The sequence below is a fragment of the Sus scrofa genome, chromosome 3 (assembly GCF_054392235.1).
Source record: "Sus scrofa isolate SSC_HxYL_T2T_F1_AM1 chromosome 3, Sscrofa_HxYL_maternal_Yorkshire_Landrace_v2.0, whole genome shotgun sequence".
NCBI lineage: Eukaryota > Metazoa > Chordata > Mammalia > Artiodactyla > Suidae > Sus > Sus scrofa.
In genome coordinates this window covers 5,132,329-5,159,723 of record NC_139385.1, presented here as the reverse complement: position 1 = coordinate 5,159,723, position 27,395 = coordinate 5,132,329, and the positions used below count along the sequence as shown (strand labels likewise).

Below are 27,395 nucleotides of genomic sequence, written 5' to 3'. Positions count from 1 at the left end.
TCCGGGGCGACGGCGACCGAGGCGGAAGTGCGGTCTCCGCGCGGCAGCTGTCTCTGGGCGGGCAGAGGGAGGCTCCCAGGACAGGGGGCCGGGCCGGGATGGCGGCAGCGACGGCCGGGGCCGGGGCAGGAGCTGGGGCGGCCCAGGAGAAGCAGTTCCCGCCGGCGCTGCTGAGCTTCTTCATCTACAACCCGCGCTTCGGGCCGCGCGAGGGAGAGGTAGGCGGAGCGGGGCCCCGCGCGGGCGTCTGGCGGCGGCGGCGGCGGAGGGCAGGGGGCGGCGGGTCGGCGTCGGTCCAGGGCAGCGGCGGGGTGCGCCCGGGAGGCGGCGCCGGGCAGCACCTGTCAGACGGCCCTCGTTGAGCGGCAGTTACTGGGCGGCTTAGCGTCAGGTGTGTGCCGGGGCCAAGGAGCTGCGGCGGGGGCGGGACAACGCAGGCAGGGTCTGCTTCGGGTCCTGGAGCAATGCCTGTGTATGGAGTGAGGGTTCGTCGGGTTAATCACGCCACACAGGTTGTTTCTCTTCTCTTGACATCGCTCTTGGGTAATTACAATTGAGTGCACGTCTTGGTTGCTGGAAGCCTCCGACTAGAAGAGTGGAACGAGAGTGGGAGGCTGGTACTGTAACGCAGGCTTGAGGGAGTCTTCGGAAAGTTTTCTCCAAATTAAGGAATAAATTGGGTGGGTGGAGTTTTTTGTTGTTGTTGTTTGCTTTTTGGGTTTTTAGGTGGAGACGGTGACTTCCTCAGAGGATGTCCGGCTCTAGGTTTTGTTGGCAGCAAATCACGGTCCTTTTAAAGGCTGTCAGTCCAAATGCCTTTGAGCCTGCTCGGTTTAATTGGTGGCGAGGTGTCTGTGCATGTGAGCACAGGCTTATTTCTTTAAGTGTCGGTGTATTACAAATGAGCCTGAGGAAAGAAATCCAAAGATCGAGTTTTCAGAATAGTCGTCTAATGCTACTTCAGATGACATATGACTTAGTGGCTACCACAATTGCCTTTCAGGGCGCTGGACGTTATTTACACAGTTAGGAGAAGATAAAAAGAGTCTTTGTTTTGTTGTGCCAGCCAGCATGTCGGACATAAGAGGTTGACGTTAAACTTAGCATTTTCAGCAGCTAAGATGAAAAAATATGCTTTTGTCAATGGAGTGATTCTGTCTCTTCATACTTCAGGAGGAAAATAAAATTCTCTTCTATTATCCAAATGAAGTAGAAAAGAATGAAAAAATTAGAAATGTCGGATTATGTGAAGCTATTGTCCAGTTTACAAGGTAAGGGCTTTCCGTATGCTTGTGCAGAATTTAGGGAATTCTTTCAGCTTACACTAGAGAATTGGGCCTAACATGTCCTTCTCACCTTTTTAGGACCTTTAGTCCATCAAAACCTGCAAAATCTTTACACACACAGAAGAACAGGCAGTTCTTCAATGAACCAGAAGACAATTTCTGGATGGTCATGGTATTTATATACGCTGGATACCGTTTTGAATTTGTGGGGCAACCTTTGTGGGCGGGTCTTTACTGAGAGGAACCCGGGAAGGTCCTGTAGTCATTGCATCAGAGTAAAGCCACAGTAAAGTGGGCGGCAGTTTTAAAACCAAACTCCTCTTTGGTGTATTTGTTCTTGGGGCTGTTTTAAGAAGTTTTGTCTTTGATGTTGGGACATGTTTAAATTCTTTGAATGCAGGGGAAAGTAGAAACATACAGTTGATTCATGCGTAATTTCAGCTCATCCAACTTTGTAGGTTGTTCGGAATCCTATAATTGAGAAGCAAAGTAAAGATGGAAAACCGATTGTTGAATACCAAGAGGAGGAGTTGCTGGTAATGTGTTTATCATTGTTTTCGTTCATGCTTTTAGAGAAAAAAAAAAATTGTTAGTATCTTGAGTGACTTGTTCCGATTTAAGCTATGTCCCTTATGCAGAGCTTTCTCAGGGTCCACGTAGTGCAGTTTCATGCACACTGTTTCCATGAGCACAATCTTAGGACAAATCTATATGTACCCCTCTCACCAGTCATCTATGTTTAATGCCCTCCTAAGAATTAGGCTTACTCGTTCATAATTGCATTTCAATCAATACCTCTTATTTTCAGCACAGCGCTATTGTAGGGCCAAGTTTATGCGCAACGTATGGCTTTGCCAAGCGTCATTGTGCTTTTGCTGTGCAAAGACTTTTCTCCCCCCTTGAATTGAGTTCTGTGCTCTGTCTCTGTGTTGCTTGTAGGACAAGGTGTATAGTTCAGTGCTCCAGCAGTGCTACAGCATGTACAAGGTAAGCGTGGCAGGCTTTCTGAATGGAGCCTCGAGCCAGTCACCCCGATTTGCGTGGGTCCTTTAAACATAATTCTTAATTCTTTACGTGCTTGCAAGGGTGACGATGTACCTGTCTTAGAGAAGGAAATAACGGGGCCTTGGAAGCAGTATCGAGGGGTATGGGGGCACTTAGGCACTTAGGTCCGAGCCGGTCTCTCTTCCCCAACTCGTGACAGGAGCATGTCCCTGTCGGCGACAGTAGAGGCCATGTTCTCGAGGAAAGCACATACTGCAGATATTTGTATGATTCATTATCTATGTGAAGTGAAACTTAGGTGTCAGTTGAGGTTTAAAAAGAAACACCCAGAACAATTGGGTGATTGTATAAAAATTGGAGTCTTGGAGTTGCCATGGTTGCTCAGTGGCTTAAGGGCCTGATGTTGTCTCTGTGAGGATTCGGGTTTGATCCCTGGACTCTCTCAGTGCGTTAAGGGTCCGGCACGGCAGCAGGCTGCAGCGTGGGCCGCAGATGTGGCTCAGATCTGGTGTTGCCGTGGCTGCGTCGCAGGCCTCAGCCGCAGCTCAGATTTGACCCCTGGACCAGGAACTTACATCCGCTGCAAGTGTGGCCCTTTAAAAAAAAATTATTTTTAAATTGAAATATCACTTGACATTGTTTTGATAGTTGGTGACTTATAACGCAGGCTTTCTCGTGTAAATATTTTCTGGATTCAGAGGGAGCAAGGGGATGACACAAGCTGAATTAAGGTAAGAGGAGAAGAGCTTGTTCTAGTTCCTTGAAGGACATAGGAAAGTGACCTTTTTTCCAATCTTTTACACCATTAGCTTTTTAATGGTACATTTCTGAGAGCCATGGAAGACGGAGGCGTCAAGCTCCTAAAAGAAAGATTAGAGAAATTCTTCCATCGGGTAAGTGTTTTGAATTTTACCTGTAATCTTGGGAGTTGTTCACACAGTCTGTTGGAGAGATACACAGGTTTTGTTTGCCACATACCAAAAAACCCTGGACCTTGCAAGTGGCAAAGAGCCTACGACATAGCGTGATGAAATCAGACCAGTGAGGCAATGAGTTCGGTTGGTACTTGGGAATCAGAGCTTTCTGCCATTTGCACACCACTCCCTAAAGCATCTCGGAGACGTCTTTTTGTCGGCTCCATCCTGGTCCCACCTGCCTCTGTCAGTGTGGGCTTCCTCAGAAGCCTCCTTGCTGTGCTGTGCGCTGGATTAATCAGCTCACTTGCACATCCATGGATTGATTGTGTTGACGAAGCAGGTGTACCCGGTATTGACTCAAGGTCAGGTTTGTGGCTGTGACACAGACTTTCTCCCCTTAGGAGTTACGAGTGTGATTTTTCCCAACGGATAAGTGAATGTCCCTAAATAGTTGCCGTTCTCCTCCTGTGTAAATGTAGCATATTTCCCCCACCCCTCGTCAAATTCAGTTCATCTTAGAAGAAAGAGTCTCGGTTTCTTTTTCTTGCTGTCCTACCTTTAATGTCTGTTTTTTAATTATTTGTTTTACGAACGCCTTTTCTTTAATGACCCTAATTCTTCATCGTGACTGTCTCCTGGTTCCTTTTTTTGACTTCCTTCCTCTCCTGTCCATGAGCACTTTCCACCCACTCTGATTGCATGTTCTTCCGGGGTGATCTTAGTAAAAGAGGGGGCTCTCTGTCCATGATACCGCCTGTGGAGGTCAATCTCATCTGAGGAGCACTCATATGAGGAAGTAAACATATGGGGAGTTCCCATCCTGGCTCAGGGGCTAACGAACCCAGCTAGTGTCCATGAGGACGCAGGTTCAATCCCTGGCCCCGCTCAGTGGGTTGGGGGCCCCGAATTGCTATGGCTGTGGTGTAGGCCGGCAGCTACAGCTCTGATTTGACCCCTAGCCTGGAAACCTCCATATGCCACGGGTTTGGCCCTAAAAAGACAAAAAAAAAAAAAAAAAAAAGATCTAGGAATTAAACATATGGAAAAGGTAAAACACAATGCTATATAAACACCAGTTGTGTTTGAAGTTTATATTTTGAAATTGGTGCTGATTTCAAATCTAGTTCCCTGAGGCTCACTCCTTGGTGCTCTTGTCAGTGTGCCATTTGCTAGCATGTAGTTGTACCATAAATTAAGGCTAATCATTTTCACTTGTCAGAGTGCTAGCTTCAGTGCGCTGTTAGTAAGTTTTATGCTTGATTTTCTTCCTACAGTATTTGCAAACGTTGCATTTGCAGTCATGTGATCTCCTTGACATTTTTGGCGGCATCAGCTTCTTCCCATTGGATAAAATGACATATTTGAAAATCCAGTCCTTTATTAATAGAATGGAAGAAAGCCTGAGTATAGTCAAGTACACTGCCTTTCTCTATAACGATCAACTCATATGGTAGGTACCCCCTACAGCTTGTGCAGAAGAAGGTCTTTTAGGATAATAAAAACAGCAGTGACGACATTGATAGCAGGTTGTCAAACTGGAAATGATAGCTGGGGGCGGGGGTGAGGTAGGAAGCATGTTTTTAGATACTGTCAAAATAAGGCAATGATTGTTTAAACCAAAATTAGGGTAATTTTGTTTAAAATTACAGAGCAGAGGAGTTCAAAACTGGTTCCACAAAAGACAGAGAAAATGTTAGGTTTAATAATCCTGTTTTGGAGTTCCCGTCCTGGCTCAGTGGTTAACAAACCCGACCAGTATCTGTGAGGACGCAGGTACCACCCCTGGCCTGGCTCAGTGGGTTAAGGATCTGGTGTTACCGTGAGCTGTAGTATAGGTCAAATGCGAGGCTCAGATCTGGCGTGGCTGTGGTGTAGGCCAGCAGCTGCAGCTCCGATTCAACCCCTAGCCTGGGAACATCGTATGCCTCAGGTGTAGCCCTACCAAAAAAAAAAAACTTAAAAAAAAAAAATCCTCTATCTATTTTGGTGTTTTTCCAAAAAACATTTTCAAAGAAACAGTATAGTAAATGTGGAAAACATAATTTCCACACTTGTTTTAAGAAGCTAGTTTTGCTTTTTAGGGCCTCAGCCACAGCTCATGGAGGTTCCCACACTAGGGATCTAATCGGAGCTACAGATGCCGGCCTACACCACAGCCACAGCAACACCAGATCCAAGCCGTGTCTGTGCCCCTACACCACAGCTCACGGCAACGCTGGATCCTTAACCCACTGAGCCAGGCTGGGGATTGAACTCTCATCCTCACGGATGCTAGTCGGGTTCTCTAATTGCTGAGCCACTCTGGGAACTCTGTTTTTTGTTTGCCTGTTTAATATTTGAGAACTTGAAAGTGCTGTAAAACCAGGAAGTTACCCACTGTCATCAAATTGCGTCCTATAGTAAGAGCGAAAACATAATTTCTTTGATGAAAGTATGGATACTCAAGGAGCAAAGGTAAACTATTATTAAGAGCTTGCAACTACAAAGGCTGAACTGTGGAAAAGCTGCGTGAATGTGCCTGAGACCCTGGAGAGGGTGTGTCTGAAGAGCTTTGTGGGGATCCAGGCTGTTAATTTGCAGCTGAGGGTGGATCTGCCTGCAACATGCTGAGGTTTAGGAGGAAGCAGTCAGCTGAAAGCCCTTTGAGAGCTGCTCAGATGCATTCAGTTTTGTTTCTGTTCATTTATTTGTTTGTTTATTTTTTAGGGCCACACCTGTGGCATATGGCAGTTCCCAGGCCAGGGGTCAAATCACAGATGCACCTGCCGGCCTACACCACAGCCACACCAAATCCGAGCCGCACTTTGAGCCACATCTGTGACCTATGCTTACGCCTCAGCTCGAGGCAATGCCTGATCTTTAACTCACTGAGCAAACCCACCTTCTCAAGGATACTAGTCGGGTTGGTAACCCCCTGAGCCACACAGGGGCACTCCTGCCTTCAGTTTTTCTGTTTGTGTTTCCTGGCACACAGTTTGTGCTCCATGCTTGTTGATGGTGAGCAAAAAGCAAACGGTCGGTAGCCTGTATCATAGGGTTCCGTTTGCCCTGTGTTGCATTTAACACGCGGCTTTGGTTTGGCTGTGAACAGGTTAGATATTATTGCTGTTGGGAGGAGGGTGTCAGTTGCCTTCCTTACCCAGAGTTTTTTGACTTGTTTTTTGAGTGAATTCTCTTCCTAGCGAATTGGTTTATTTTGGGGGGGGGGGTGAACGCTTCCATGAATATATGCCTTTGCGGTTGCTCAGGTTAACCAGAGCTGACCGTGTTCTTTGATCTTGGCGAGCTTATGTGTCACTCAACATGTGACAAGGACGTCGTCTGTATCAAAGACTAAACTGATTCTGAGGGGCAGGGTTCTGCCCGGGAGGATGGCCACGTTCTTCGTGGCAATGTTTCCGCCCAAGAACATTCTCGGCTAACTTGGTGTGGCCAGCGCCACCAGAAACAGAGCTGGGAGGCCCTAGGAAGCACACGTCGCCCCGCACAAGGGCTGCGCGAGGCTCTTAGCACTGGAGTCGCTGCTTCACCCAGAGCAGGTGTGGCGGGTTTAGAGCAAGACAGGCAGACTCAGCACTGAAGTAAGAGCAGGACGCAGAATCCATTTCCAACAGAGAAAAACCAGCCTTGACAAAGTCGTAGCATCTCATGCCCAGCAATGAATCAGTTGAGCTTTAACTGGAAGAATAATTTTTTTTAAAATCATAGCACATAACTATGAGAGACTTCGAGAACATTTGTACTTCTGAGCACAAGTGGGCTCTTTTCTCTTCGATGCGAGCCATTGATGGACTCCTGACTCGTGTGGACCTGTCAGTACAGAGTTGTGTTTCCTTTGATGCATTTATCTGTGTGTTTGTGCCCGGGAAGGAACTCTTGTTACTTGGCTTGGTTGGGTTTTCCCCTCCACTTCTTATTTGGAGATCGCTGAATACCCACGTGCAGTTGCAAGAGCTTTGCCTCAGTGGTAACATCCGGTGTTGACTGCATCTACCTACTGTGCTTTTGCAGGGGAGCAGGAATGGGGTGAGGGCAGCAGACCCTGGGGAGAGGGTTGCTACAGTCAGAGCTGAGGCGACATCCCACCACCCGGTCAGGCCTCTCCATAGGCACAGTGGGCACTGCCACGGGGTGCTTTGCGCTCTGAACAGCTGGCTACAATGCACTTCCTTTTAAAATTTTCTACTCAGAAAACCAGCACTGAGTTACTTCATGCCTCGTGTTAAATCTTAAGTGTAATAATAAAGACAAAGTGCTAAGCCCAGTACATATGGTAAGTACTGAAGCAATGCCATCTTCCTTTTCCTTTTTTTTTTTTTTTAATGGCCGTACTCATGGCATGTGGACGTTCTCAGGATAGGACTGAATCCAAGCTGCAGCAGTGCCAGCTGTGCTGCAGCGGAACCTCTTCCACTCCCTCGTGTAGGAGTGTTTTCTAGTCCGTGTCCTCCGGTCTGGAGCAGCACGGTCCAGTGAGAATGTAATGCAAACCACAAATACCATTTTAAATTTTCTGGACGCTGCAATAAAATCAAAATACACTGCTGGCATTAGTTTTAATAACCTATATATATTTTAGCCCCATGTGTCTAAAATATTTCAACGTGTAAACAATGTAAAATTCTCCAAAATTCTCCATGAGCTCTTTTCTCGTGTCTGCTAAATCTTAAAAATCTAGGGTGTTTTTCACACTCATTTTGACCAGCCGCATTGCAGGTGTTCAGTAGCCAGAGGGGCCCCGTAGCTGCCATTCCTAGAAGCGCAGCTCTGGAAGAAATTGCCCAGCATGTGGTTCTTTCCACCCTGTCTGCGCCTCACCATCGACAGCCCCCAGCATTTATTTATGTCTGGAAGGTAACATCCAGAACCCGTTTTGTTTTCTTGTCTTTTTCCTTCTTCCCCCTTAACCTCAGTTACTTCCCTGAAAGAAAAGAGTGGGGGACTTGCTGAGTTTGGATTTCAGAGCTAGTGGCGTCACAGGGCAGGAAGCCCTGACGGGCCTCCGCTGCGTCTGTTTCAGCCTCACCTTTGGACCCTGAACTTCACTCTGCTTAGCAGGAAACTTCAAACCTGCTTCAGGGTGTTAGGCCCCTTAGGGTTTTAGCCATGGACAGACATTCTGAAAATGGAACCTGGGGAGTTCCCCTGTGGCCCAGCAAGTTAAGGATCTGGCACTGTCACCACAGTGGCTCGGGTCACTGCCGTGGCTTGTGTTCGATTCCCTGGCCTGGGGAACTTTGACATGCTGCAGGCATAGCTCAAAATAAATAAATAGCCTGGGAAGGAAGCTGGGAAGTGGGAGGCGGTGTAGGAAGAGGAGGAGACAAGACAAACGGGAGGAGTGCAGGGAGGAGGGCAGCGTTGCTGCTGCGCCAGGCCCCACTCCTGCCACTTGACGCCCCTGGGACAGAAGAGACAGCCTCTGCAGTGTGGAGCAGTGACTCGATTTGTGTAACAGTAGGTTTCCCCACAGGATACTTTCACTTATCTTGAATTGAAAATCCCAGGAGTTCCCATTGTGGCTCAGTGAATTGAGAACCAGACGTCGTATCCATGAGGATGCAGGTTCAATCCCTGGCCTCGCTCAGTGGGCTAAGGATCCGGTGTTACCATTAGCTGTGGCGTAGTTCGCGGATGCTTCTCAGATCAGCTATGGGTGTGGTGCAGGCTGGCAGCTGCAGCTCTGATTCAGTCCTTAGCCAGGAACTTGCATATGCCTCAGGTGCGGCCCTAAAAAGAAAAAACCCCTAAGACAGGTTCATTTGTTCATATCCTTACCTGAACAGCTGACTTGAGATAGGGGCCGGCACCTGCTTGTTTCTCAGCACTTTGCCGCTTCCTTCTGCCTCATTTCAGATTGGATGGTTTGCCCAAAAGTTTTCTTTTTCTTCCCCCTTTTTGCCTATACTGAACAGACAGAATTAGCACCCACACGTGTTTCTGAGACACGGCAGGGCCGGGTTCCCTGTCCCCAGCATCCTGGTGTTTGTGGGATGCTGAGTGAGAACATGGCCTTGCCACGTAACCCAGGAGCCATCAAGGAAAGTGCTTCCTGGTAGAATGTTTTTTTTTAAAAAAAAAAAAGTGTGTATTTTTATCCCAAAGACAGCAAGACGGAAGACCAGCTCCAGACCTTACCCAAGTGCTTTTCTGATGTTTCAGGAGCGGACTGGAGCAAGACGACATGAGAATTCTCTACAAATACCTCACCACATCCCTCTTTCCTCGGCACATCGAACCCGAGGTAGGCGGGCCGTACCCATCTCTCTGTAGATGGAAGGGTGGTAAATAGGCACAGAGGCAGACACACACACACAGACCCGGGGGCGGAGTAACGGGGCGGGCGGGCGCGGTCTGGTCTGTATTGTCCCTCATTGCTGTGGTGGTAACGTCGTCCATCAGTGTCCGGGATGCGGGGGGGATTGCTCCCCGGACCCTGCAGGGACCCAGATCCACGCAAGCTCAGGTCCCTTCTGGAAAATGGCCTTGTAACCCATGCGTATCTGCCCATGTACTTGCAGCCACCTCCGGATTGTCGTGATACAGGGTAAAATGCTGTAAACGGTTGCCAGAGTGCGGCAAGTTCAAGTTTCGCTTTTTGAAACTTTTCCAAAAAAAATTTTTTCCCCCAAGTATTTTCACCTCGCGTTTGCTCGGGTCCATAAATGGTGGGACCCACACACATGCAAGTTTTATTCGGGGAAGACCAACTATATTTGTTTAGTGTGTGTCACTCAGCAAACTTAGAAAACCACGCCTGTCAACTTTTCTCCACGTTGTTCCTTTCAAATGCAATTGCAAAAGTAGGTTTTTACGAGGAACAGTTCAGGAGTTCCCACCGTGGCACAGTGGGTTGAGGGTCCCGCATCGCCACAGCTGTGGTGCAGGTGGCAGCTGAGGCTCAGATCTGATGCCTGGCCAGGAACTTCCATGGGCCTCAGGGGTGGCCAAAAAAAAAAAGAGAGAGAGAGAAGCAGTTCACTGAGTAGAGGGAAAACTGGATTTTTAGGGGAGAGTTCCGGGAACTGGGAAAATGTCTGTCAGCTTGGACAAAAGAGTGGTGATGCCTGGGGTCTCTTCATCTACAAACAGGAGGTGAATTTGGAATTGATTCTGTCCTGCCTGCCTGGCTTTTCCATCCTGGCACTTAATTTCCATGTTCTCTGCGGAGAACTGTAAATAACACCGCAGTGTTTTCCCCACAGTATCACTGTTCAGTTTCAGTTAGGTTGGACGTGGAAGGTATTCATAGCCCGTAAAAGTGTCATTTTAACCAGGTGCACACACGCACACACTCTCCCCCTGTTCTCTCTATTTTGGAGATCATGGCTTGAAACAACAGGAGGAAATTCGCTCTGATGAGGAATCTTAAGGTTTTGAGAGGCATCTGGTCCTGTGCTTCGTTCCTTTCTAGGTAGTCTGCCTTCAGGGGCCAGCTCTTCTGCACTGTCCACCACGCCTCATCTCCATCTTACCGCTAGGATTCACAGGCTTGGGGAGCGTAAATGACATACCCAGGGTGACCCAGCTCGTAAGGATGGAGCCAGGACTTGATCTCAGGGCCTGCCTGATGCTGAAACACCTGCCTCCAGGCACAGCCTCAGAAGGATGCCTCAGGAGGCTTTTCTGTGGGGGAGGGTGCTGTTAAGCCAGCAGGAAGCTCTCTTGTCGCTTGTCATATGTGTAAAGAGCCAGGCTGTGAACTAGGGGCAGACCGAGTGCTGTGAGGACGCGGACTCGGAGGGCTTCCCTCTCAGTGCAGGCTGCACGTGTGGGTGAGCCGCGCAGTTTCACTGTGGGACTTAGGGTGATCTTTCGGTCTTCGGGTCATGCGCTAAAATTTCATGTAGACTAGAGGAACGTCAAACATTTTTAGAAGTTGTTGTAGCCAAAGGGGCTATGAGATTTGGATTTTTAAAAAAATGTTTTCCTGTGCATTTTGAAATAGTGTATCTTCGGCAGAAGAAGCCCTAGAACGTATTACATGCATCAATCTCCAAGGAGACTCAGTGTCGTGGCTGAAGGCAGGGACTTTGATGTCAGAGGGGGCTTGGGTTTGACACCTGGCCCCTCCACTGACGAGCTGGGCGAGTGGGTGAATTACTGCCATCTTCAGCCTTCACATCTGGAAAATAGGAAGGGGTGGCCTGGGGTGACAGTAAGACACGTGGGGCATTGCCTAGCGCGGATTAAGCACAAGGGAAATTGCCGTCCCGGCCCTAAAGGGAACTAAATCCATATGTGGACGTGAGGGCCCAGCGACGTTAGGATGGTTCCGATCGAAATCAGTAAATTCTTTACGCACCTCTGTCGTCTCCCCTCCTCTCTTTTTGATGGAGAGGAATATGGGAGATTGACACAGAAAAATGACCTGGCGCCGACTAGGAGAAGCGAAAAACACGAATGCTGTTTTTCAAAGAGTCAAATACAGAAAATCTAGTAAGTCATTAACCTTCGATCTGTTTGCAGTTGGCGGGAAGGGATTCTCCAATTCGGGCCGAGATGCCAGGAAACCTTCAGCACTATGGCAGGTAGGACTCGCACCCTCTGGTGTACAGCGTGAGACTCTTAAATAAAATCATGAACACCGAATTGCCTCTGTGCTGTTGTATCCACAATAACTGACAAAGGAAGTGCTTTTGTTTCCCTTGAATTAAAACTGTTACTTGGTTACCTTCTGATTTGGTGTCTTCCAAGTGATGGCTGGCTTCCCATAATATGTCTGTGCCATAATAGGAGTTCCTTTGGTGGCACAGCGGAAACAAATCCAACTAGTAACCATGAGGTTGCAGGTTCGATCCCCGGCCTTGCTCAGTGGGTTAAGGATCTGGAGTTGCCGTGAGCTGTGGTGTAGGTCGCAGAGGCGGCTCGGATCCAGCATTGCTGTGGCTGTGGTGTAGGCCAGCAGCTGTAGCTCTGATTCAGCCTCTAGCCTGGGAAACTCCATATGCCGTCAGTGTGGCCTAAAAAAAAAGGGGGGGTGTATAATAAGTATAATGCACCGTTTATAATTTACCTAATTGAATCTAACTAAGCATCTCTCTGCCTACTTTTCAGATTTCTTACTGGACCCTTGAACCTAAATGACCCAGAAGCAAAATGCAGATTCCCCAAAATTTTTGTAAATACAGATGACACTTACGAAGCCCTGCATTTAATTGTTTATAAGGTAACAACTGTTTTTCCCTCCAGGGTTGCAGACTGATACCAAAGTAAATCTTTCCAGTAGGTGAGCAAACCTTACATGTTTCTCGGAACAATTGTTGCGAGTTCTAATTATTTTAAAACTCCAAATGGGTGCTCTCTAGAGCAGTAGGTTGATCTTCAGTCCCTGTTGCAGAGTTATGTGATTAATGAAAGAGTCACTGTCTGTGGCCATGACTCACCCACACTTGGAGTCCGGAACGCAGGCAGATCAGAGGCCATCACGGCCGGGGTTGCTGGTCCGATGCCTGCCCACCCTTCAGCGGACAAGGTCTTCCCTCTGTTCTTAAAGCTGTGGACTTGGTAATTCTGTAAGGAGAGTCTCAGTTTCTCTGGGGATGTAATTTTGCAAGGATGTATTTATGTCAGGTTGGGGTTTTTTTGTTTGTTTCATTTTGTTTTTCAGGACCACACCCGCAGCATGTGGAGGTTCCCAGGCTAGGGGTCCATTCGGAGCCACAGCTGCTGGCCTACACCACAGCTGCAGCAACATCAATCCGAGCCGTGTCTGCAGCCTACACCACAGCTCAGGCCAATGCCGGATGCTTAACCCACTGAGGCTAGGGATCGAACTCGCAGCCTCATGGTTTCTAGTCAGATTCATTTCCGCTATGCCACGACAGGAACTCCCAGTTGGGTTTTTTAAAGACAGTTTCTCTTTTTTCCCGCCTGAGAGTACAGCGATGTCTCAGTTCATAAGGGCTTTGGCCTGGTGCCCGAAACACACAGGAAGGAGATGAAATCAGGGAATGGGGTGTGGGGTTCCCAGAAGATGGAGAATGGTGCTCGGCCGAGGGGAGTGAGGAGGCTCCAGTCCACAGTGTGAGTGGAGAGGGTGCACTGGGGCCGGAGCCTCCCTGCCACGCGGGGGCCCCAGGAGCCCCGAGGCAGGCAGTGACCTGAGGAGTCGGGAATGGGCAGCGGGCTTGGAAAGAAGCGGGGCGAGTGAGGTGTTGGGTGTGAACCAGTCAGCCACGCTGTCCCCATCCTCACCCGCACACAGCCTGGCACCTGCCCCTCGATGCAAACTGAGGATCTCCCGGAAAAAAGGAAGCACCTGGAGAAAGCCGGGGGCTCCACAGGGCCGATGGCACCTGCTGTTGGCCTCCTCCCAGTCAGCCTCCTGGTGCCCTCCTCCTGAAGTGTGGCTGGGGGAGCAAGGCTGTGGGTCCCAAAGGATGAAAGAATGATTCTGGGAACAGAAGAGAACATTTCAAAATTAACATCCCCAGGGATTAGAGACGTTCTCTGTAAAAATGGAACAGGATGGCACCCAAGAGTTGGGGTGTGTTAAATTTAGGTTCATTAAAAATGTAAGGAGTTCGTTGGTGGCTCAGTGGGTTGAGGATCTGGCATTGTCACTGCTGTGCCTGTGGGCATAGCTGGGGCGCAGGGGCTCCAGAATGAAAAGATCTTTCATTCATAAAACAGAGCAGTTAGGAGATCTGACTGAATGTGTGATGTGGCAAAGAGTGGCGAGGGAGGAGGGGAAATATGCAAAAAGGTGTGGTCTGAAACTGAGCCAGCTGAAGTGAGCCGTAACTTAGAGGAGTCATTAGAAGGGAAAAGTCTGTTTTCACGTCAGGCTAAAGTCACTGTCATGTGGATGACTCAGCAGCAATGTCTTTGATCCTTGAATGAAGGAAGCAGGAGCCTGGCTTGCTGTCTTGTGTGTTGGATTTTCGTTTTTAGAGTCAACCATGGATAGAGTTTTAGTTGTGATGATGGCATTTCAGTTACGTGAAAAGAGTCCGTATCTTCTTTAAAAAATAGCTTTACTGTGGGAGTTCCCGCTACGGCACAGTGGTTAACAAATCCAATTAGAAACCATGAGGTTGCGGGTTCGATCCCTGGCCTCACTCGGTGGGTTAAGGATCTGGCGTTGCCGTGAGCTGTGGTGTAGGCTGGCAGCTACAGCTCCGATTAGACCCCTGGCCTAGGAACCACGATATGCCGCGGGAGCGGCCCTAGAAAAGGCAAAAAGACAAAAAAAAAAAAAAAAAATAGCTTTATTGAGATATACTTTGCATCTTGTATATTCACCCATTTAAAGTATACAATTCAGGGAGTTCCCGTTGTGGCTCAGTGGTAACACACCTGACTAGTGTCCATGAGGACACGGGTCCAGCGCCTGGCCTCGCTTGGGGGCTAAGGATCCGACGTTGCCACGAGCTGTGGTGTAGGTTGCAGCCTCCGCTCTGATCTCATGTTGCTGTGGCTGTTTTGTAGACTGGCAGTTGCAGCTCCAATTCGACCGCTAGCCTGGGAACTTCCGTGTGCCACATGTGTGGCCCTAAAAGCAAGGGGGAAAAAAAAAGGATATAGCTGAGCGGTTTCTCGTAGCAAGGTTCAAGCATCCCCAGGACCCCCGACCCTTCTCACACCAACCGCGAGTTCAGGGGTCCCCCAGACCATGCTCAGGCTCCGTAGTTGACTTGAAGGACCCACAACTCAGGCTGTCATGGTCACAGGTCACAGCAGTGCAGATTCAGGTCAGCCCAGGGACTGGGCGCCAGGCGGGGTCCAGGGGTAACCAGGTGCCAGCTCCATCTGTCCGCTTTGGGCGGAGTCATGCAGACAGCACAGCCCGTTTCTCCCAGCAGTGACGTGGGACGTGTGGGTGGAGTATTTTGCCGTCCAGAGAAGCTCACCCAAGCCTTGACGTCCAGAGATTTTACTCAGACCCAGCTGGCCACCCATGTGGCCGACCTGATGCCTAGCCCCCCAGAGGTCCAGCTGGTCCAGCTGAGCTCAGGCCAAAAGGGGTGTTTGTCTGTGCTTTTCTTTGCTTTTGAAGCCTTTGTCTGGTTTTGGCCTCAGAATAAGCTGGCGAGCTTTTCTTTTTCTCCCCCCCCCCCTTTTTTTGATTGTTTTGTCTTTTTAGGGATGTACCTGTGGCATATGGAGGTTCCCAGGCTAGGAGTCTAATCGGAGCTGCAGCTGCCGGCCTCCACCACAGCCACAGCAACACCAGAGCCTTCATCCACTGAGCGAGGCCAGGGATCGAACCCGCACGCTCATGGTTCCTAGTCGGATTCATTTCCACTGCGCCACGACGGGAACTCCATCAGGGCTTTTCTTTGTGGGAGGGTATTTAAATTGTTAACGGGTCTCTTTACTTATTAGAGGCCTTTCGTGATCTTCCCTATTTCCGGTTGAGTCAGTTTCAGTAGCGTGTGTTTGTATCCTTCTAGGAGTCTGTCCATCTGAAGTTACTCGGGTCATTGGTGTACCATTTTGCGTAATATTACAGCCGTATGATCTTTTTTAAAGTCAGTAGTGATGTCTCTTTTCATGCCTGATTTTATTTTATTTATTTATTTTTTTTTGTCTTTTTGCTATTTCTTGGGCCGCTCCCGCGGCATATGGAGGTTCCCAGGCTAGGGGTCGAATCGGAGCTGTAGCCACCGGCCTACACCAGAGCCACAGCAACGCGGGATCCGAGTCACGTCTGCAACCTACACCACAGCTCACGGCAACGCCGGATCGTTAACCCACTGAGCAAGGGCAGGGATCGAACCCGCAATCTCATGGTTCCTAGTCGGATTCATTAACCACTGCGCCACGACGGGAACTCCTCATGCCTGATTTTAGTGACGTGTGTCTTCTCTTGCACTTGGTCTAGATAGTCTAGCTAAAGACTTTTCACTTTCGGAGTTCCCGTTGTGGCTCAGTGGTAAAGAACCCATCTAGTATCCACGAGAATGTGGGTTTGATCCCTGGCCCTGCTGAGTGGGTTAAGGATCCAGCATGGCTGTGGTGTAGGTCGCAGAAGCGGCTGTGGTCTGGCCTGCTGCAGGTTCCTGTCAGTAAAGGCATAACTGCAGTTACGCTACCATAAAAAGTGAGACGCACTAACATTCATTTGCTCTTTTTTTTTTTTAAACCAGTGTTAATGGGAGTTATCAAACATACGCGAAAATATAGTAAAATATGAATCCCAAGGTACCTCTCACCCAGCTTAATTAATAATACGCTGAAGTTCCATCTCTCTTCCCTTCATGTTTTGTTTTTTTGCTAGAACGTTTTAAATTGTCATGACTCCTAGCCTGGGAACTTCCATATGCCACCAGTGCAGCCCTAAAAAAAAAAAAAAATTCAGTTTTTTGATAGTTTTCAAAGGATCATCTTTTGGGTTCATTTTTTTCCTCTCTTTTTCCATTCTTTATTTCAATTTATTTCTGCTCTAATCATTACTCTTTGTTCGTCTGTTTGCTTCAGGTTTAGTTTGCTCCTCTTTTTTCTAAGATCATCTGAAGGAAGCTTACACTGTTGATCTGAGGTCTTCTTTTTAAACACATGCGTTTACAGCAATAAAGCTACAAGACTGTAATACTGAGATTTAGCAGGTTTTCTTGTAGAAACATTCCTCCATTTGCAGTCTGCCTGAAGGACAGTTTCCTTCTGGAAATGTGAGGGATTGTTGTAGTATTTTTCTCCAGTTACGATGTTTCACGGGGGGGGGGAGAGCCTAGACCACCCCTCATGCCACCATCCCGGAGCGCTGCTAAGAGTCCTTGTCTCTTGTAGGGACCTTCTGAGATGTGTGCACTTTACATGATGGTGGCGTCTGAGATTAACGTGCCAGTGGGGGGTTGGGAAGGGCGGGATTGTTCAAGAGTTGACAGTCGTTGAGAAAGGGATGGTCCATGGAGTTCGTGTATACCGTTCTGTGGACATTTTTTTATATATTTGAAATGCTTCAACTTTTTTTTTTGGTCTTTTGTCTTTTTTGTCTTTTTGGGGTCACACCCACGACATAGGGAGGTCCCCAGGCTAGGGGTCTAATCGGAGCTACAGCTGCCGGCCTACACCACAGCCACAGCAACGCAGGATCCGAGCTGTGTCTGCGACCCACACCACAGCTCACGGCAACGCCCGATCCTTCACCCACGGAGCGAGGCCAGGGATCAAATCCACAATCTCATGGTTCCTAGTCAGATTCGTTTTCACTGCGCCACAATGGGAACTCCGGAAATTCTTTAGCTTTTTATTTTTTTACTTATTTTATTTATTTATTTGTCTTTTTTGCCTTTTCTAGGGCTACTCCTGTGGCATATGGAGGTTCCCAGGCTAGGGGTCGAATTGGAGCTGTAGACGCCGGCCTTAGCCAAAGCCATGGCAACTCGGGGATCCAAGCCACGTCTGCAACCTACATGGCAACACTGGATCCTTAACCCACTGAGCAAGGCCAGGGACGGAACCCGCAACCTCATGGTTCCTAGTCGGATTCGTTAACCACTGTTCCACAACGGGAACTCCTCTTCAGCTTTTTAAATAGAGACTTCAAAAGGCACATTAAAACAAAAATCAACGTGGGAGTTCCCTGGTGGCTCAGCAGGTTAAGGATCTGGCGTTGTCGCTGCAGCAGCTTGGGTCTCTGCTGTGGTGAAGGTTCGTCCCTGGCCCGGGAACTTCCACATGCCACTAGTGCAGTCGAAACATAACTCAGCCAGTCAACCTGAAAGGCACAGGATGCACAAATGCGTGATGGCAGCCCCGAGGCCAGGCCGATCGGGCTCCAGGACCCTGTGTCGCAGAGGTGCTCGCGTCCCGGGGAGACCAGCCGCTGCTCAGATCCACGCAGTAGTGCCCCAGCGTGGAGAGCCAGTGGTCCCAGATCGCTTGACCCTTGAGGAGAGGCCGGAAGTGGGCATTGTGGTAGGAAGCGAGTTGGCGTCGAAGTCAGAATTAGTTCAAACACAGAGAAACACATGCATTGGATGCACGTGGCCTGTAAGCCGCCCAGTTTGCCGCCGGTTGGCCGGCGGGTGATACTCACGATCTAGTTACAGAATAGCGAGAATGGTACTCAACCCCCGCAGAGATTCAGTTACAGCCGCCGCCGCCAGAGGCTGAGAGGCCGCGTGGGGAGAGGAGCGGGGTCGGGGGAATGTTAGCAGCTGTACCAAGAAGCGGCCGTTCAGGAGCTCTTGCCCGTGGCTGGGGGCCTGAGAAATGAACCACGGGAGGCTGGAGGATGTCCATCCCGTGAAAGAACTGGAGTGGCTGAAACCCCTAGGGTAGGAGGGAAGGGTGGCTGCATCCCCTGATGTCTAAAGGGGACAGCGGCGGCACCAGGGACATTGCCAGGGGGGACAGGCCCCAGGGAAGGAGGTCTTTTGCATTTTCATCACAATCCGCTGTGTTCTGTTTGACCTCTCTTAACACTGTCGCTGGCTTTGTAGATTTAAGTATTTGGGGCTCTTTTATTTATGCTCTGGCCTGCCGCAGTGTTACTCACTCAAGACCGAAGTGCAGCACTTGCTGTAATAAAAAGGGAGACGCGGTAGCATTCATGTGCTGTTTGTTTTTTTTTTTTTTTACCCTGTGTTAATGGAAATTATCAAACATACCCCAAAATAGACTAGACTAATGAATCCCTAGGTACCTATCACACAGCTTAATAATATGCTCATGTTTCATCTCTCTTCATATTTTGGTCTCTTGCTAGAACATTTTAAATTGTCGTTTCCCTCATACGTAGTTCATCTTGCATCTTTAGTAAGGACACCTGTTTTTCCATAATCATGCTGCCATTATCCCACGGGGCCAAAATGAGTAAGCCTTCCTTAATATCATCCAGTCCATATCCAGATTTCTCCAGTTGACTAAAAAAGACTTTATAAAGTTGGTGTGTTTTCATAAAGATTCAGGCCAGGCCACTGCGTTTGCTTATGTAAGTCCTTTTTTTTTTTTTTTTTTTTCCTGGTACCGTTTTCTAATCTTTGGTTTGCTTTCTCCTCCAGGCCATGAGTGCGGCTGTGTGCTTTATGATCGATGGTAGGTACCCCCTGCACCTGATCTCACCCACGAGCCGAGCCTTTTCTCTTGACAGCTCGCCCTGTCCTCTTCCTAAGTGATGGCTTGTGTTGTCCGAAGCGACCTGGAGGCTGTGTTAGGCCCTGTCCTCTGTCTGGGCCCTCTGCCACCTTAACGTGCTAATTCTACTGTTGTTCAAGTCCCTGCTTCTCAGCCGTAGGACCTGGGCCCCTTTTTAATGCCTTCCTGCCTGTGAAACAGGCAGGAGTACTCGTCTCCCAGGGGCTCTGAGGATGAAAGGCAGTAATATTTGCAAAGCATTGTGGCACCTGGGGGTAGGCAGCCCGTTGACACCCCGCAGGGCGTGCCTCAATCAGCATTCACAGTGAAACAGGTCTTTTGACTCGTTTTCAACTTCAGTATAACTAATTCTGACGCTTGTGTTTCTCTCGTGTCAGGGAGGGGAGGGGGAGCTGATCATTTAATTGGTTTATGGCCCAGATCAGTCAAGGCTGCATGTGAATATTGTTGCTAAGATGGTAACATGAAAACCGACCTTTTTGTTTTTAACACAAAGTATCCTAACACTCACTGGTGTTTCTCGATTACTCGTCAGCTTCTATCCAGCCCACGTTGGATTTTTGCCGAAGACTGGACGGCATCGTTGGGCCGCAGCTCACGGTGCTGGCGTCTGACATTTGCGAGCAGTTCAACGTCAACAAAAGGATATCTGGGTTTGTACTCCGCTTCGTCTTTATTTTCAAGCGCTGAACTGACTTGGGAAGGAGAAGAGTGGGTCTTACTTGGAATACGGCTGGTGTTCCCGGTCGGGTCGGGTTTTCTCCCAGTCCCGAGAACACGTGTCCTGTTCAGTCTCGTCTGAAGAGCTTCCTGGGAAGCTGTCGCTGAGTGTTTCTGTCCTGCGATGACGTCGGTTTTCTGTCCCCGACGGCGGTGTGAGCTGTGGGGTCAGGTGCGCTGGCTGTGCCTGTGGTCCTGGCCTCGAGCGTGCTCCTCAGGTCCCACTTGGCCGAGCTTGTGAGAGCCACGCTGGCGGTCGTGACCGGTGGGGCTTTGCTGTGCAGGGACAGGAAGCACTTTGCCTCTGGTTGTGCAGACGTGTGCCTGGTGAGGTTGGCTAGAAGATAGGCCACTGGCTGTTGGTGCTGAGTTTGGCCTCTTGAAAGGTTCGAGCTGAGTATCAGGAGACCCAGGGTTAACTCGTGTTGGTTCTAAAAAAGCCGTGAAAAGTCGAACCTCTTTCTACTCTGTTTTCAGTGTAAAAAGTTAGGTTACTATAACGACGGAGTAGATGGGAGGTACTTAGAAAAATAAAAGCTCTCTTTATAGGGTCTTCCCGTGCGTTTGAGAAGTGGCTAAAATGCTGCGAATTTATCTATAACCTTATGTTCGTAGTGCTTGTGTGTTACCTGGGTGTGGACAGAGAGGTCGCACACAGGCTCCTGATGACAGTACGGGTAGGTTTTGTTTCTGCATGGGGACTCCCAGGCCTGACAGCTTACTTAGTTTTAGAAAAGATATAGCCGGGGAATCAAAACGCCTGGCCAGCTTAGGTCTTGCTTAGGTAAGACTAGCAGCTCTTCTGTTTTGAAGGAAGCCTGCGCCTTAAGTCTGCTTTGGATCCTGTGCGTTGGGAGTGGAGAGGGATAAAGCGTGCTTCCTGCATCCCCAAGCCCTTGGGAGATGACTGGACAGGTTCACTGCTGGGCCTGTGCTTTCGGCAGGTGCAACTCATTGACGGACCTGCAGAGGTGAACGTGCTGTCAAGTCCCTTCTGCTTTGCAAATAGGGTCCACTGTCCTTGGGACTGGACAGGAGAAAGGAGGCAGCCTTGGCTATTCAGTCTCCTCTCCTTAGCAGTTTTCTCTCGAATGTTTGAGTTAGGAAACTCTTCAAGCATGGGGAAGTTGAAGCCATGGCGCAGCTCCGCGTGTGTAGCGCCCTCCGTCAGTCCCTGTCTGGGGGATGGTTTCCCGACCGTCGGGAAACCGCTGACGGTACCGCTGGGCCCGCGGGAGAGGAGACCTGGAAAGCGGGACGGAGCAGAAGCGCCCCGCAGTTCAGGGGCCTGCCCGAGAGCAGGAACTCTGGAAGTGTAGCCATTCTTGGCTTTGAAGGGGGACCTGAAGGTGGTTCTCCATGCACCTGAGGTGTCAGGTATACGACGCTTTCTTTGTCACATCAAAACTGTCAGCCGACGAGAGGTAAAAGCTTTGGGGTGCAAGAGAAAAACCGACTTTTCATCCTGAAAGCCTTCCGACCCACATCGAGCCATTTTACCTGCCAGTCTTGGGCCGTCCAAAAGGCATGTTCCCGGCAAAGCCGAGGCAGCCCTGAGGGAGGAAGAGACCCCAGCGGTGGGACTGTTGGGGGCTGGGGCGGGCTGTGGTAGCCGTTCCTGGCCCCAGAGGCCAGTTCCAGGACCTCGGCTGTCCTAGCTGCAGCCCCTGCTGGAAGGCGTCCACAGGGCCTAGTGTTGCGTGTTGAGTCAGCACTTTATACACTGCAGCTCCTCCTGTTCCTTAGGAGATCGGCTGGGGTCAACCCTTTGAAGAGTGGAGGGAGCGGGTTGGCTTGGGGATTGATTTCTGTTCATTCGTGGGACAGCTCAGATTTTTCTTCTCCAGAATTTAAAAGTCAATTATTTTTCATTTTTCTTTTTTCGAGAGTAATTTATGTCCTTAATTTTTAAACAGTTCCGTGTTGTAAATATTGGAAATCGTGGAGCTCTGTCACAGTTCAGTGGCCAATGAAGACAACTGGCACCCATGAGGACGCAGGTTTGAACCCTGGCCTCGCTCAGTGGGTTAAGGATCCGGCGTTGCCATGAGCTGTGGTGTAGGTTACAGATGCGGCTCAGATCTGGTGTGGCTGTGGCTGTGGCTGTGGTGGAGGCCGGCGGCTACAGCTCAGCTCCGATTCGACCCCTAGCCTGGGAACCTCCATATGTCGTGGGTGTGACCCCAAAAAGACCAAAAAAAAAAAAGGAAATCTTACCTCATTTGTCTTCTTTCTATACTTGTACCCATATTTAAACACAGTGCCAAACACATATGGTAGGTTTTACATAATAGATTTTTAAAGCTATGTCATGCGGTAAATCTGTAGCTGTTTAAAAAATATATAGTACAAGCATCAGTTTAGTTGGTTTTGTTTCTGGCTGCGCCCGAGGCCTACCCACATCCGTTTAAACCAGTAAGTAGGGATCAGCGCGTCTTTTGAATGGCTTCTTGGTGTCTAAGGGGATAGGCAGGTTCTGTTTGCTTGTCTTTCTCCCGTTGAGTGGGCGGCCTGGCCATGGCTGGGGGTGTCGTAAGCAGTTGGGTGTTGAACCGTCTGGTGCCTCAGGACCTAATCACGCTGATGGGAGACGCGGGGAGGACGTGGGAAGGGACCGGGCGGGACTCCTTCCGGGAGCACCTTCTGTAATAATCCTTTCCATCCGTCTTCTACAACAACTGTGTGAAGTACGCCCGGCGCCCAGGAGGTGACCGCCCTGGGATTCCTGCAGGAAGTGAGGGTGACCCTTAGCCGTAAGGGCTGGTGCCCTCGGGCCCAGGCTCCGCCCCGGGGCCCTGGAGGCGGAAGATGAGCCCTGGCAGGTCGGGGCAGAGGCGGAGGACGTCTCGTCTTTCCCTTGAGGTCGCTCTGCTCAGGGACGACAAGCCAGGAGCCCCACTCGCCTAGAAAGCACCTCTCTGGCCACCGTCCGCTGCGTCGGGAACAAAGCCCGGAGCGGAGGGAGAGGCAGGTGGCTCCGCTCCCAGCCCGCCGGCCGCGGCCGCGGGGAAACGCGGCAGGCGCTTGGGCGCTCGCGGCACAGCCGCGGGTTTCCTCCGCTGGCTCGAAGCCCACAGGGTCCTGCCCAGGCAGGCTTCCCAGGTTGGCAGAGCTTCTCCACACCTGGTCCTGACACCGCTGAGTCTCTGGCGCCTCAGTGAAACGGATGCTCTTTACTTGCAGGAAGCCCCTGACCTCCCAACCAGGGCCCGTCCCGTCCCTCGAGTTTTGAGCCAATAGTAGAAGAAAAAGAGCAAAGAGGAGTGAAGAAAGGGCTGGCAGAGCCCAGCAGATCTTTTATTAAGAAATTTAATAGGCGTTCCCTCTGTGGCACAACAGTATGTGGCAGTGTCTTGGGAGTGCTGGGACGCGGGTTCGACCCCCAGCCCAGCACAGTGGGCTGGGGATCCCGTGTAGCCGCAGGTGCAGCTCGGGTGGCAGCTGCAGCTCGGCTCTGATGCCTGGCCTGGGAACGCCGCATGGGGGGTGGCCAAAAAGGAGCACACTTAGTTAGACACGCCAACTGAAAAAGCGTAGACTCCGCCCTTGCGCGTCCTGCGGGACGTCATGGCTGTGCCACAGCATTTCACCTGCCGAACCTCTGAAGAAATCATTAAGAAATCTGTGTTGTTTTCCTGTGTCTGGTGTATTTCATATTGACGTGGTGAACTATATTTAGTGTGTGTTGGGGTTTGGTTGGTTGGTTGGTTGGTTTGTGGCCACTCGGTGCAGTGGCTTGATGTGGGATCTCAGTTCCCAGGCCAGGGATCAAACCCCGGCCGGCCGCAGCTGGGAAAGCGCTGTGTCCTAACCACTAGCCCCCCAGGGAGCTCCCGGCACATTCTTTTCTAGGAAGGCTGAACATTTGTGTGATTTTTGTTTGGGAAAAGATGCTTGAGTATTATTAAGAAGTGAGTGTTAGCTCTTTGGTACAGAGACCAGGTAAACGGGGCTGCTGCTAATTCCAGACTATCCCCCAGCAGATGTTCAGTTTGATAAGCTGTAAACCTGCAGGGTGAAAGGAATCGTTGCTGTCTTTGATGGGAGATCTTTTTTCTTTTACTCACAGTACACTGCAAGTAGCTGTTCTTTCCGTTTCTGTTTTTATAGCATCCTTCATGGAAGGTGGGGTGAAAAGAGGCCACATTTGTACCTGTCTTAACTACCTAAGGAGCATTTCTAGTGCAAATGTCCATCTGGGGTGCAAAAGAAATAATTCCCATCTTCTTTGTGTGTGTGTGTGTGTGTGTGTGTGTGTGTGTGTGTGTGTGTGTGTGTTTCTTTTCTAGGGCCTCACCCACGGCATATGGAGGTTCCCAGGCTAGGGGTCTCAGCAGAGCTGTTGCTGCCTGCCTCCACCACGGCCACAGCCATGCAGGGTCCGAGCTGCATCCGCGACCTACACCGCAGCTCACGGCAATGCTGGATCCTTAACCCATTGAGCAAGGCCAGGGATCAAACCCGCAACCTCGTGGTTCCTAGTCGGATTCGCCACAACGGGAGCTGCTCCCGTCTTCTTAGAAGAGTGATTTACACGTTAGAAATGAGGGGAAGACGAAAAAGCCCCAGAAAGCATTAGACAGCCAGCCAGAACGTCCAGTCTGACTGAAGGTGAGAGCAGTTTGTTTATCTAAAGGACTGAGTTTGCAACTTTCCGAACCTCTTTGAACATACTCATCTTTCCAGCTTTTCTTGTCCTTAGACTTGCTTTTCCCAGTTTCAGGGGCTCACCAGACACAAATTCTGGTGTGAGAAGAACTCCTGGAAGCCGAATCCTCGACCTTCTGTCTTTGCCTGGATGGGCAGTAACACAGGGGTCACCCTCCTCCCTCAGCCCTCCGGAGCGGGGCTGCTGACCCGGAAGCACGCAGAGGCTGCGACCCAGGGGCCGGGCGGCCGGGCCCGCAGCCCGACCCCACGTGTGGGTTCAGGCACAGAGGTCGGGGCGGGCGGGCGGGGGGAGCCCGGTGGCGCAGACCCTGGCCCGGGAGACAGCCGGGTAGCATTGCCCAGCCATTCACAGCAGGAAAGGCTGTCCTCCATGTGAGTACTTGGGAGAAGGCTGATATGTTCTAGAAGGAGCTGTTTCGGATGATGCAAGCTGCGGTACTCGCGGTGTCAGCGGCAGTTCTGTGGCACGTCCATGCATAGAACCGGGGGATAAGAGACTCTAGGGGTCAGCAAACGTCTTCTGTCACGGGCCAGATGATCAGTATTTTAAGCTTTACGGTCTGCGTATGTTTCAACTAGTAACCTGTCCTTCTGCGTGAAAGCAGCCACAGGCAACACAGGAGCACTGGGGTGTCCACGTAAAACTTTAGTTAGAAACACAGGGCCCAGAGTCGTCACGTGCTGTTCCTTCCCCTCGCAGGTAAAGGGTCTGTACGGGTTTACGTTGCCTTTTATTTATTTATTTTTTAAGCCAGCAACTAACGAGTGCTGTGTGTGAAACATGACTTGAAAAAAAAAAAACACACCATGGCTAGATGTTTTTGATTTTTAAAATCCATTCTTCAGCTCTCTGGAGAATTCACATCAGCTGCCGCGCGGATATCCAGTGAGTTGCTGCCGAATGTTCTGTCCGGCTGCGGTCCTTGCTGGGAAGGCGTCGCCCTTGCCAGTCCCACCTCCGCCATCGCCCGTGTACGGTTTTGACAGTGGCCGTGTGGTTCGCGTCGTTGTGCTCGGGATGTTACCGTCTCAACGACGTGTCTTCGCAGGTCTGAAAAGGAGCCCCAGTTTAAGTACATATACTTCAACCACATGAACTTAGCAGAGAAGAGCACGATCCACATGAGGAAAACGCCCAGCGTGTCCCTTACGTCTGTTCATCCGGATTTGATGAAGATCCTGGGCGACATCAACAGCGATTTTACCAGGTAGACGCACCCGCCTCTCAGATGGGGTGCCCACCCGCCGAACCGTCTTCAGAAGCCCGGGGACCCACGCGCGGCCCCTCCGGAGGGCCTGACCGCCGTCCGGGGCCCCGGGGGCCCACAGGGCGCCGGTCCCTCACACGTGACCCCCCGCACTTGTCAAGTGGCTGTGGGGTGCGGGTGCTGCTGGGGGCCTGGCGGTGGGTGTGGTACCTGCGTTGTGACACTCGTGTCTTACAGAGAGGACGAGGACGAGGAGGTCATCGTGAAAGCCATGAGTGATTACTGGGTTGTTGGCAAGAAATCTGACCAGCGGGAGCTGTACGTTATCTTGAATCAAAAAAACGCAAACCTGATTGAAGTCAACGGTAAATAGGATTTGGTATTGGAGCAGAATTTGAACGTCCCTGCTGCATAAAAACTCCCTTCTCTGGAGTTCCCTCTGTGGCTCCGCAGTAACAAACCTGACCTTGAGGATGCGGGTTCAATCCCTGGCCTCGCTCAGTGGGCCAAGGATCCAGGGTCGCCGTGAGCTGTGCCGTCGGTCACAGACGCGGCTCGGATCCCACGTGGCTGTGGCTGTGGCGCAGGCCGGCAGCTGCAGCGCCGATTCGATCCCTCGCCTGGAAACATCCATAGGCCGCAGGGCAGCCCTAAAGAGAAAAAAAACGTTCTCTTGATACACAGCCTTGTATTACTGGTTGGGTGTATCGGAATCACCCTCAGTGAACGCCCGCCTCATTTCAGACAGGCGTTGGGTCACGTCAAGACGGCGCCGCCGCCGTGAGCGCTCCACCTGCAGTCCAGGGGCCTGCAATCCAGGGGCCTGCAGTCCAGGGGAGCGGCTAGAGTTTGTGTGTTGCTGCATCAGAGTCCTCGAGGTTTTGGAAGTCGCGCTCATGCACCCCCAAGCCAGGCTGCCGTAGGCACCGCGAGTGCTGCCTCTGGGCTTTCTCAGCCCAAAGAAGCAGCGTTAGGTAGCATTGAGGCGCCTGCGTTTTAGGCTTTTATTTTCTTGCTCTTGATGTATCAGCATTGCTAATCAGGGCTTCTGAGATTTAAGGTCAGAATTAATGCAGACTTTTTTTTTGAATTCCCGAATTCACTCCAGGAGAATTTAAGGTATTGATGTATTTCCTGTAACCTTTGAAGGGACAGCCCGGATACACTTGCCACTGTTTTCTGTTCTTGTTGCAGAAGAGGTCAAGAAACTCTGTGCGACGCAGTTTAATAACATCTTCTTCTTGGACTGACCGACCGTGGCTGGCCGCACCCTCTGCTAACCAACAGCTCAGCAAGCATCTTGGTCACCACTGCGGGTTACTGGTCATATTATTGACTGGATTCATGACAATAGTAAAGCAATACTTGCTTTGAAGAATCAAATTTCTACTCAGCCTGACGATCCCGAGGTTTTTAGATTTTAAATATTTATGTGGAATTAATTCAAGGTAGCCGGCTCCATCTCTGTCATTCCATTCTTTTGACATTACGTGAATATTTTACTGGAACATAAGACTAATAAATTGTTAAAGTTTTTCAAA

At 50.2% G+C, this 27,395-nt stretch overlaps 1 protein-coding gene across 1 annotated transcript; it reads left to right on the top strand.

Moving 5' to 3' along the window:
* The first annotated feature begins 23 nt into the window (after positions 1 to 23).
* Positions 24 to 27,395, top strand: CCZ1 (CCZ1 vacuolar protein trafficking and biogenesis associated). Its single transcript, XM_003124281.6, has 15 exons — positions 24 to 218; positions 1,174 to 1,271; positions 1,365 to 1,458; positions 1,745 to 1,822; positions 2,226 to 2,273; positions 3,101 to 3,184; positions 4,483 to 4,658; positions 9,371 to 9,452; positions 11,678 to 11,739; positions 12,266 to 12,377; positions 19,162 to 19,195; positions 19,791 to 19,908; positions 25,696 to 25,854; positions 26,092 to 26,219; positions 27,049 to 27,395. Exons 1-15 carry the CDS (start codon positions 99 to 101, stop codon positions 27,102 to 27,104), a joined length of 1,449 nt encoding a protein of 482 aa, XP_003124329.2. The 5' UTR covers positions 24 to 98; the 3' UTR covers positions 27,105 to 27,395.

Bases quoted from the DNA above. Each gene is read 5' to 3' on its own strand.
- CCZ1 (XM_003124281.6), top strand. From the start codon at position 99: ATGGCGGCAGCGACGGCCGGGGCCGGGGCAGGAGCTGGGGCGGCCCAG. The intron at 3,185-4,482 runs GTAAGTGTTTTG...TTCTTCCTACAG, and splicing joins TAGAGAAATTCTTCCATCGG to TATTTGCAAACGTTGCATTT. The intron at 26,220-27,048 runs GTAAATAGGATT...TTCTTGTTGCAG, and splicing joins AAACCTGATTGAAGTCAACG to AAGAGGTCAAGAAACTCTGT.